Source organism: Silene latifolia, chromosome 2, assembly GCF_048544455.1.
Source record: "Silene latifolia isolate original U9 population chromosome 2, ASM4854445v1, whole genome shotgun sequence".
Classification (NCBI taxonomy): domain Eukaryota; kingdom Viridiplantae; phylum Streptophyta; class Magnoliopsida; order Caryophyllales; family Caryophyllaceae; genus Silene; species Silene latifolia.
Genome location: NC_133527.1, coordinates 160771677 through 160783000, shown reverse-complemented (window position 1 = coordinate 160783000; position 11324 = coordinate 160771677). Strand labels below are relative to the sequence as shown.

The window sequence follows — 11324 nt, the reverse complement described above, 5'->3', positions numbered from 1 at the left end:
TTACTCATTGGGAATGACGTAGATATGCTTGCTTCTGTTAAGAAGTGGTTAGGAAATCACTTTCAAATGAAAGATTTGGGAAAAGCTCGGCGCATCTTGGGTATCCGGATCTATAGGGATAGATCCAAAAGGATATTAGCATTGAGTCAAGAAGCCTATATCGATAAGATTCTTGACCGATTCAATATGAAAAACTCCAAGAGAGGTTTTCTATCTATGGGCAGTGGGATCACTTTGAGTAAGTCACGGTGTCCTCATCGAGCCTAAGGATATTGAACGCATGAAATCGATTCCCTATGCTTCCGCTGTTGGATCGATCATGTATGCTATGATGTGTTCTCGTCCTGACGTCTCGTATGCTTTTAGTATGACGAGTCGTTTTCATAAAACTCCAGGTGAGAGTCACTGGATAGCCGTCAAGAATATTCTAAAGTACTTGAGAAGGACTAAAGATTCATTCTTAGTGTTTGGAGGAGAATCTGAATTACGTATAAGAGGTTATACGGATGCCAGTTTCCAAACCGATAGGGATGATTTGAAATCCCAGGCTGGTTTTGTCTTTTTGTTGAACGGAGGGGCGGTTTCTTTGGAGAAGTTTCAAGGAGTCTCAGTGATCATTGATTCTACAACGGAAGTCGAGTACATTGCGACCCTCGAAGGCGCAAAGGAAGTCGTTTGGATTAGGCAATTTTTAGAGGGACTGAAGCTAGTTCCTACCGCCGAGGATCCTATCACTTTGTATTGTGATAACAGTGGGGCAATTTTTCAAGCAAAAGAGCCCAAGTCTAGTAACAAGTCTAGACACGTCCTTAGGAAATTTCATGTAATTAGAGATTAAATCGAAAGGAAAGAAATTACAGTTTGTAAGGTTGGGACAGCTGACAACATCGCTGATCCTTTAACTAACCCTTTGTATCAAGCTAAACATAATAGTCATGTAGTTTCGATGGGGTTGAGACGAATGCCAGAACTGTTGTAAATTATATGATATGTAATAATCAAAATATTGTATTTATTATTGCATATAAGATAAGGTGCATTTATCGTTATATTCAGTTTTATGTCTGAATTTATATACTTTGTTTTCTACAAATAGGTTGTGAAGACAATGTCGAACCTTATTAAGTGATCCATGATTAACATTGTATTTTGTCCCTAGTTACTTAATGAGGCGACGTCTCGGAGTGACTAGATTGTAAGGCGATAGATGACAGGTTCGACTGTTATATGGTCATAGTGATGACTGGTCGATTACATTGGCAGATTAAGAGACAATTTGTCGGACAGTGACCGTTTATAGAGTCCTTTAGTTGCTAGGTCGTGGCGAGGATTTCTATTTATTCCTTCGAGTCAATTCTTTAGACTGGTGACTATTTGTCTGAATTGGTACGATTTTCCGGTGGCTTTGGTTTTTGTTCTAGGTCGCACCGTAAAAGGAGGCCGATGAGCATTTACTGGGTCATTGTGATCTGTATCGAATGAAGAAAATAGGTCAACGGGATTCTCCTTTTAAGTCATATTTTATCTCAAGGCCACTCGAGGAGTGATGACTGTGAATGCGTGGCCACGCTCGGATGAGATCTATAGTAGATTATATGGTCAGACAGTCATTCTCCTGAATGAGGAAACCACTTTATGATATGATCACGTGCAAGAACGACCTGAAAGACATCTTGCATTGAGTGGGAGATATTATTGGACAAGAGAATTGGTAACACACGCTTGTGTCAGACAAGTGGGAGATTGTTGGAGTAGTGTCCTCCACAATAAGTGTGTTTACATAATAAATCTCGTAAAAGGAATATAAGGGATTTATTTATTTATCTGTCAGCTGCTCATCGTTAATCGGTAATGATTGGCTAACTAGAGTTTGACATTACTGTCGTGTGACGGCGATGATCAGCTGATCCCTTTAGGTCACACCTATAGGATGATGCCTAAATGGAAAAACTAATTATTTGTATGAGATACAAAATAATTAAATCCTTGTATTATTTGACTTTTAGTTAGTCACATAAATGTATTATTTGATGACGGGTTACGAACTCGGGACAAGGAGATTATTGTTTAATTATGTGATGTTTAAATAACAAATGATTAGAATTTATTAATTAATTGTTAATTAATTAATTTTATACGATATGTGTATATGTTTTGAGGTGGAATTAATTAGCTATTAAATTTTACAAGAGGTTGTAAAATTAGCTAAGTGGGTTAATATTGATACATTGTATATTGATAAAATGGTCTTATGATTACTTAATGGTTAAGTAGTCATTGGTAGTTAATTTGTATTATTTAAGTGTTAAATAATTAAATTAATATTTAATTATGTAAGATAATTAAATATAAGACTTATAAGCATTTGTGGGGCAAATGTCAAAAACCGAAATGGACCCATATAAGTCCATTTTGCTGATTTTTTAGAGGACACCAAGTGTCCTTTTAAGTGGCAAATTCCACTTAGATTTGTCTCTCATATTTGACTATAAATACCCAACTATTCACATCATTTTACTAGTTGGAAAAATTTGAAGAAAATTGTGTCTTTGTTTGAGCATTTTATCAAGAGACCATTTTTCTTCTCATTTGTTCATCTTGTTCATCTTAAAAACACATATATAAATTAACTAATAATATTATCAAAGTAATAATATTATTTAGTACATCAAATATACAATAAACAAGGTTTACTACTACATATACCTAGTTAGTATTTTAGTAGTATTTTGGGTTGATTCTTGGGTGCTTCCTTAGGAGACCATCTATTTTGGTGGTTTGTTGTCTTGGAGGATCATCCATTTTCATAGCTCAAGAACAACATCAAGGAAGGAGTCCTTGAGTTGTGCCCAAAACTTGCCTTATACAATGTAAGGAACTTTTGTCTTAAGATGGTTTAATACCATCTTTTATACTTTTATTTGCATGCATGTAGATTTAGACCACTTTAAATTAATTTGTAATTTTAATATCATAAGATGAGTATTAATATGGTCTAAATAACTAACATAGTCTTAGGATGGTAATCTCCTGGGAAGGATACAGGATGCACATGAGTGATGCCAAAATACGCTGTAAAGGACTCGTGTTAATATGTGGGCGAAATACACATGACGAGATACCGTGAGTAACCGCTTTTGGTCTACGTTAGGTCGGGGTGTTACAGGGGAACCGAGCTTCTACTGACTGGAGGAGACATGGTGCAATAGAACTTGGCTTTATTATGTTGCGTTTGAGTAATTGTTTTGACCCCAGCCGGAGTTCGTTGTATCCCGGTTGACTGGGGAGCACGCTTGGTTGTGCGTAGCGTACATATAGATTAGTGGTTATCTCGTTCCTTTTGGGTTTCTTTTTTTTCCCTATCATTTTTCCAACTACTTCCTTCGACTTAAATTGTTTACACATTACTCACTATGTCCTAGTCATTTGTTGTTTTTTTTGTTTTGGCACAAAGACCAAGAAAAGAGGAGGAGATCAATTACTAAATAACATGTGGATGAAATTGCGTGGAAATGACCTAATTGTTCATCAAATACAATCCTAAAATAGAAAAAACAACAATTGACTGAGACACCCCAAAATAGAAAATAACAACAAATAACCGGGACGAAGGGAGTATTATTTTGTAACGAGTACTTTTAATCAAATGTCAATGCATTAATTTTTTTTTTGGTCAATCAAAGCGCGCACTTAGTGAGTTAAAGGGAGTAATATTTAATAATAGTAGTGCCGTCTTGAATGTATATACGATTACACGGATACCGTTTCCTCTCACAAATACCCATTGAGAGGTGAATGGGAAACATATGGGAGGTGGCAAAACTAGCTGATACGGATTATACGCATAAGAACACGGAGAAAGACAAAAAAGCAAGACATTTTCACGTAGAATTATTATTGAACATGACCATTGTTTTTCTAGAATATATCCATTAATTAATACTCTTTAAGTTAAAATTGTAGTTTGGTTTGGATGTGGCTACTCCAATTCACGTGGAAAGTCTCGCTAAAATTGTAGTTTGGTTTGGTAGGAATTGAAGTTTTATGGAAACCTGTACTTTCCATGAACTGGGTAATTAAATAAAACCAAATTTTATCAATTCACATGAATTTGGAAAACTCCTATTTTTTTTGTTTTTGTTTTGCAAGTTTGTTCAGAAGCTTTGCCACACATATTATATACAAGAATCAATATAAGTGATTTAATGATGATGGATTGGATAGTACGATCAATGTAAGTCATGTATCAATAAAATTTAACAAATCTATTCACCGTAACAATTTTTTAAGGTAATTATTCTGTAGAACAATGAGAGAGTTCTGATTTTGAACATAAATAAGTTGGAACATAGGACGTGAATTAAATATCTTGGAAGACTTTTGATAACTCAAAAGTCCACGTGAGAGAAACTCCAACAAATACCATTCTTGAGCTTCTGCTTTGCTGGAAATCCTTACGTAAACCTTTTGACGCCAGAATACAAGCAGGTAACGTTCCAAGTCACTGTCACAGTTCACCAACACGTATAAGACCGTTTGTTAATAAGTTGGTGTGATACTCGTTATATTTTTGAAGATAAAAAAATTACAAAAGATATTATAACAGTTATAAGTAGTACTCATATAAAATAGTGTACGGATGAAAAAGGTCACCACAAAGCGAATTAAGGTTATAAGGACAATAAGATAGTGTTATTTTATACTCCGTATGAGATCATTGGATATTGTTAGAATATAAAACGAATCAAGGAACTTCAACCATCAGCTTAAGCTTTTGGTTGAGATGGTTTCTTGACATGGTATAAGAGCCAGGTGACCAAAAGGTCACGGGTTCGAATCCCACCTCCTCTATTCTAAAGTGGATAATCAGAACAGGCCAGGGAATCCCGCCTGCACCCACACTTCAAGCCCAAAAAGATAAAAAAAGGGGGAAAAAAAAGGGCCTTCGTGTGAGGGGAGTGTTAGAATATAAAACGAATCAAGGAACTTCAACCATTAGCTTAAGCTTTTGGTTGAGATGGTTTCTTGACAGATATAAAAAATAACAACCATAAACATAAATAAATTAGCCGATATATTACATATTTTTGTTTTTAACTTGTATAATTCGTACTTCGTATTAATGATCAATTTATCATGCATAATTATGATTTAAGGCAGTTAATCTTGTGATTTCCCGAACAATTATCATGGTGAAAAATAAATCAAAAAATAAGATGTTAAGAATAAAGAAACTTACTCAACGCTTGAGTCATTCTCCTCCTATCAGCAGTAATGAATATTGTAGGCCTAATAATCTTTGAAGGGCCACATGTATAAACAGCTCCGGGTGCATCAAACGTAAATTTTTTAGGCATTCGGACGGTCCTATTAGTAGTACCAGCATTTCCGACACTAATTTGAAATGCGCTAACCGAATGTGGTCGATAGCCAAACCAAGAACTAAGCACCCCTCCTCGACAACAATTGGCAATCCTTTGGTTATAGGGAGCGTCGGGCTTCAAGTCGATAATTGTCGGGTTTTTTGAACAGCTATGTGGAATGTTTCTTTTAAAACGGGAGCAGTCGCCTTGACGTGTTGCTTTGGCTCCGACTACATTCCATATGACCTCTTTTTTAGCCCATGTCCACCCTAGTCTCCATCCTGGTGCTTGAATCCGGCGATTATGTTGGAAGTTGTAGATTGTTACCACGGCCTACAAGATTGTTAAACGTCAACATTATAGTGATTTGAACATAAACTCCGTATAGAATTAAACGGATTTCTAATGGTTAATTAGAGGAAGATTAAGAGATACTTACAACATAACCATCAGGAGTCCATTGTACCACATCCCACTTGCTGGTTATATTTCCATTTGGATTGGATCGACCATAAGCTGCTAAAAGAGTTGGTCATCAAAACAATAATAAGATTTACATGTACGACGTTTATACGGATTTACGTATGAGAATTAGTAAGATTATTACTACAACTTATTAGATTAGACGACATTTATACGGATTTACGTATATACAATTATATATATATATATATATATATATATATATATATATATATATATATATATATATATGACTAGTTTTATTATAATTCAAGTTAAGGGACTCCAAATTACGGTATCACTTTTTAACTTTATGGATACAACTTACAATCAAGCAAGAGAATACTAGATTACTAACCCGAAGGAGTGAAGTTTAGAGAATAGAGAGAAAATAGGACGAAAGTCGTGAAGATAGACAAACGATGAGCTGATGATATCAACATGGTTAATTGTGAAATTTATTGATGCCCCAATAAGTAATTGTGACTCAAGTAGAGGTTTCTTTGTACTTATTCTGATGAGAAGAAAACCAAGTGACATGCATGGTTAAGACTTAAGAGCCTTCCATGTGGACCTGTACTCGGCTTGGTCAGGGGGCGGGCCGGACTCTCCAAGTCAAACCCGGGCCAGGTCAGGGGGAAGGGGCGGGCTTGGCTTGGCCGGGCCGGGCTGGGATATGCTTGACACGGGCCAGAACCCGAGGCGGGCCAATGACGGGCCTTACCATTTTATCTTTTTATTTTTTATTTTTTCTAAAATAGCGGGCCAAGGTCGGGCCGGGCTGGAATTTCAAGACCCGGGCCATGCCAGGGTTAACGATGGGCTAAAGTCGAGCCGGGTCGGGTGAGGCCAAGTTGCATAAGATAACGGGTCACGTCGGGTCGGGTATGGGCTGGGCCGGGTCAGCCCGTGCTAATGGCCAACTCTACTTCCATGTGCCTCACAAAGTCAAATGCATTTAAGATGGTCGTGCTTAATCTATAAAGAGTGGCCAAATTCTGGATATTTGCATGTGAAAGCATGAGTGGTACGTACGTAAGCTAGCCCTCATTGTAGGCTTTTAGTCAAAGTCAACTATGACTTGGTGGCCAAGCGGTATCACATTACGTCTTATTATTATTATTATTATTATTATTATTATTATTATTATTATTATTAGATTTAATGTCCGTACGATACACGGGCCTTTTTTTGGCAAACATTTTAAAATTCAATTTAGAAAACTATTAAATTTGGAAATATCTAATAAATTATGGGTATTGCTCTTTCATATACGTAGTTTACATTGTTACCCTTGTTATTTCTTTCTTCCTTTACCCATTCAATTTTTTCTCCCTTTTATAATCCCCTTTCACCATTAAATCACCATCATCCATCTCCATTAACCACCACACACCTCCATTAACCAACACCTTGCCGGAAACCCATTACTCCGGCCGACCCCATGCCTACCGAAGCAATGATTTACGGAAAAAAAACAAATAATGATTTACGAAAAAAAAAAAGATGAACAGTAACCCCTACCCTGCAACTTCGCCTCCCCCGCACTCACCCTTCCCCGCAATGCCCCACCCCTGCGACTCCGACCACCGCCCACCGCCCACCTGACCCGACGACCCTCCTTCATAGCCCACCACTCAACATGCCTTCCGCCATTAACATAATTGAAGAACTTTTAGGGTGATTATAAACCCTAATTTTAAGACAAAATAATTAATAAACAATAAACAAGTTTTTAATAATAGCTAAACAAATTAGTATTACTTCATTAATTGAAGAATTTGAAGAATTGTAATCAATTGTTAAAGTTGTAGAAGAATTAGGTTTTAATTTTAGGGGAAATGAAAACCTAATTTGTTTAGATTTAGGAAAAGGGTAGAAGTTGGAAATTTTATGAAAAAAAGTATGTGAAAGAGTAAAAGGCGTATGTGAAAGAGCAACACCGTAAATTATTATATCTAATTATTCAATTTCATAAGATCTCATAAAAGCATGAATAAAGAAAGTCGTGAAATATTTAAATTATGAGTACGTAAGTCTCTTATAAAAAATACTTACGATAAAAATATTGTAAAGCCATTAATAAAGTTACCTTGATATCCTTATTAGACAATTGTGATAGTTAGTTGGGGTTACTGGACTGGGGATAATTAGGTAAAGTAACTAAACAAATGACGATGAAATTGGCTTATAGGTTGAGGATTTTCCTTAAGGCCTTGTTTGGATAGGAAAAAAAGAGGGAAAGGAAAGAGGGGGGGAATGAGGGAAGAGAAAGGAAGGAAAGGGGAGGGAGGGAGAATGGAGGAGATGATTTTCCCTCCAAATCTTGCCTATGTTGGTGGGGAAATAATTTGTCTTGTAGGAGGGAAATGGAGGAATCCATTTTCCCTCACCTCCAAATCCCTCTACCTTTATTTTACTAATCAAACATTGGATTTCCCATCCTTCCAATTCCCCTCCCCTCTCTTTTCCTCCAAATCCCTCAATCCAAACACACCTAAGTGTAGTTATAAGTAGTAAGGTAAATTTTATGAGTATAATAACATGTCCCTACGTGTAACATTTGTTTTTCTTTGATTTGTTAAGCGAGGATATACTCCCTTCATCATTCATTTCGTGCAATGCAATCCCCAAAAGGGGTTATAGTCTGTTCACTTTCTGTTTCAGATCATGTAACATTTTATGTATTTTTTCGTTTTGTGTAACTAAAACTAAAAACCATCGAAACTCCTAGAGAGTCAAATGCGTATGCTAAGAATAATGGAGTATCAGTACCATGCATACCATGCACTAATAATCCGTATATATTATATAGAACAAGAAGAATGAAAGCAGAGATATATGAATTGTGTGTGTTCTATTGATAATTCATACGTAAACCAATACCATAACTTATATACATCAGTCCTGCAATCTTTTCCTAATTACACGATATACAATTAAGGTAAATAGCATATATGTATTCCCATAATACCGAAGATACGATATTATTACGATCCCGTATAATATCGATTAATATCCAATATCCGTCTATACTCCCCCTCAAGTTGGAGCGCTGGGTAAACCAATGCCCAACTTGCCTTGTAAATACTCGAACGCTACTCCGCCAAGCGCTTTTGTAAACAAATCCGCCACTTGCTCCTTACTCCTTACATGGGACGTGGCAATTGTCTTAGCTAGCAAATGGTGACGGATAAAATGACAGTCGATTTCGATATGCTTGGTTCGATCATGAAAAACGGGATTCTTTGCTATATGTAATGCAGCTTTATTATCACAATAGAGTGTCATAGGCTGCGTGTGACTGATACCAAGCGAATGAAGAAAAGATTTCAACCAAAGTAACTCACTTGTTACACCTGCCATTGCACGATACTCCGCTTCTGCCGTGGATTTTGCTACGGTGACTTGCTTTTTCGCTTTCCACGATATAGGAGTAGTGCCTAAGGATACAAAATACCCAGACAATGAACGGCGTGATAAAGGACAACTGCCATAATCAGAATCCGAATACCCATAGAGTTGTAAATCTGATTTTTTTTCGAAAATAATCCCTTTGCTAGGAGTACCTTTAATGTAACGCAGCACCCGTAATAGAGCATCCATGTGTTCCTTTCGTGGAGCATGAACAAATTGAGATAGAATATGGACTGCATACACTAAATCAGGCCTCGTAATTGTAAGGTAAATAAGTCGACCGACTAACCTTCGATATTTCATCGGCTCTTTGAGAAGGTATCCGTCTGCCATGGCTAAGTTGTGATTAGGCTGGATAGGTGTGCCAATTGGTTTGGCTCCCTCCATTCCTCCGTCCTTGACAATTTCCAAGGCATACTTTTGCTGACTAAGAAACAAACCCCGTGGCCCATGATGCGGTCGTTCGTACCAAAAATAAAATACCTAAGTACAACTAACAGGAGTCAGCGGTAAGTAGGGTCGATCTCCACAGGGAGGCGGTGTACTATCTATTTGTCTATCTATCTGTCTAATGTCACAATGCTAGGGGTTTAATCGATTTAACTAAACTAGAGATTAAGGCAAGGGAAAAGAATTAACAGTAAGAGAAAGAAGTATGCTAAGAGTCGGTCCACCGTGGCAGCTATCAGATCTATTATATCAGGAATATTAAGGCGATTAGACTATTGATAGGAAGAGCTATGGTCGTCACCTTTCGGTCCTTAAACCGCCCTAGAGTGTAAACAGCTTAACTTTCGCCCTCACTGCAATACCCTATTGTAATTAAGCAAGCCTTCCCTTCCAATCTTTCGATCTAGGTCGGGGTTAACTAGAATTATGGTCTCCTGCATGCATTCATTTGACCGGATAACAATTAAATTGCCTAATACAATTCCTATCGCAAGGCTAATCTATTTAATACAATTAAAGCATGCTACCACGGCTTCCCTAGTCCTAACATACTACGGGGATTTAGCTAGACATAATTAAAGAGAGAGCAAGAAATGAAAGGGGAACAATAAATAACATTAAGAAATTAAGGAGAGAAAAGGAAAAGAGAAATTACTAAAATCAATCCGGAAATTAAAGGAACAGTAGCAAGAGTAGCTGTTTAGAGAAAAGAGAAAAGTAACGTGATCCTTGGCTGATTGTTGGATGATTACAAATGACATCCCTAACTCCTATTTATAAGAAATTAGGAGTAGGATTAAACCTAATTAACGAAATAAAGCTTAAAAAGCCCAAAAAAACATAATCCACTCGATCGAGTAGAGAGATCCCTCGATCGAGCAAACTCAGCCAGAAAACAGCTCGATCGACCATGTATAGTGCTCGATCGAGTAAGGGCATATAAGGAACTGGTCGATCGACTAAGCAAACACTCGATCGACTGATTATTGCACCTAAAACCACTCGATCGACTTAAGAATGTCCTCGATCGAGTGATAATTAACTTCAGCAGCTTAGAATTCTTGTTAGTTCGCCTTGACTTGTCCTTTTAGCTCCCGGAACACTTCACGCATCTCAAGACAAAGAAACATTTCCCGCTCCAAATCATCTCTTCCTCCAAATGCATGCAAAATGGACGAAATGGCTTGATTTCACTCCTTTCGGTCCATACCGCAAATAAGACATAATAACCCAAAGTAGCATATTCGGGGCATTTCGTAGCATAAAACCACGATAAAAGCATAGAAATACGTGCATAAAATAGGCTAAAAAGACTATATAAAATGCACGTATCAAATCTCCCCAAACCAAACCTTTACTCGTCCTCGAGTAAACTCAAAACTATACGCTAATGGAACGGAAAAATAACTCAGAGCTAGCTACAAATGCCCACTTAAGCCAATTTAATGCAAGCAAACTAACACTTATAGCAAGACAGTCAAATGCAAACGAGTTATAAGATGTTTGTAAATAAAGCTGAACCGTCGACCTTGCAAGACCTTTAACAATGGACTCTCACGGGTCACTCTTCTCTCATGAAGCAAAGGGCGAACATATATGTATAAGAGAGAAAGAAAAATAGTCGCTCACCTA

At 37.1% G+C, this 11324-nt stretch overlaps 1 protein-coding gene across 2 annotated transcripts; it reads right to left on the bottom strand.

The window, feature by feature from the left end:
- Positions 1-4226: 4226 nt before the first annotated feature.
- LOC141630868 (protein COBRA) lies at positions 4227-6373 on the bottom strand. Of its 2 annotated transcripts, none has more exons than XM_074443615.1 (4): positions 6184-6373; positions 5803-5882; positions 5240-5696; positions 4227-4504 (listed from the first exon to the last, which is right to left on the bottom strand). In XM_074443615.1, the coding sequence occupies exons 1-4, from the start codon at positions 6266-6268 to the stop codon at positions 4455-4457; spliced, it is 672 nt and encodes a 223-aa protein (XP_074299716.1). In that variant the 5' UTR covers positions 6269-6373; the 3' UTR covers positions 4227-4454. The 2 variants fall into 2 exon arrangements, with proteins under 2 accessions (XP_074299716.1, XP_074299720.1); XM_074443619.1 differs by having other exon boundaries at positions 5803-5879; positions 6184-6348.
- Between the last annotated feature and the right edge of the window lie 4951 nt (positions 6374-11324).

Coding starts and splice junctions, on each gene's coding strand:
- LOC141630868 (XM_074443615.1), bottom strand. CDS start 6,268: ATGTTGATATCATCAGCTCATCGTTTGTCTATCTTCACGACTTTCGTC. Junction 5,883..6,183: donor TCTAAACTTCACTCCTTCGG/GTTAGTAATCTA, acceptor CAACTCTTTTAG/CAGCTTATGGTCGATCCAAT. Junction 4,505..5,239: donor GAGAATGACTCAAGCGTTGA/GTAAGTTTCTTT, acceptor GAACTGTGACAG/TGACTTGGAACGTTACCTGC.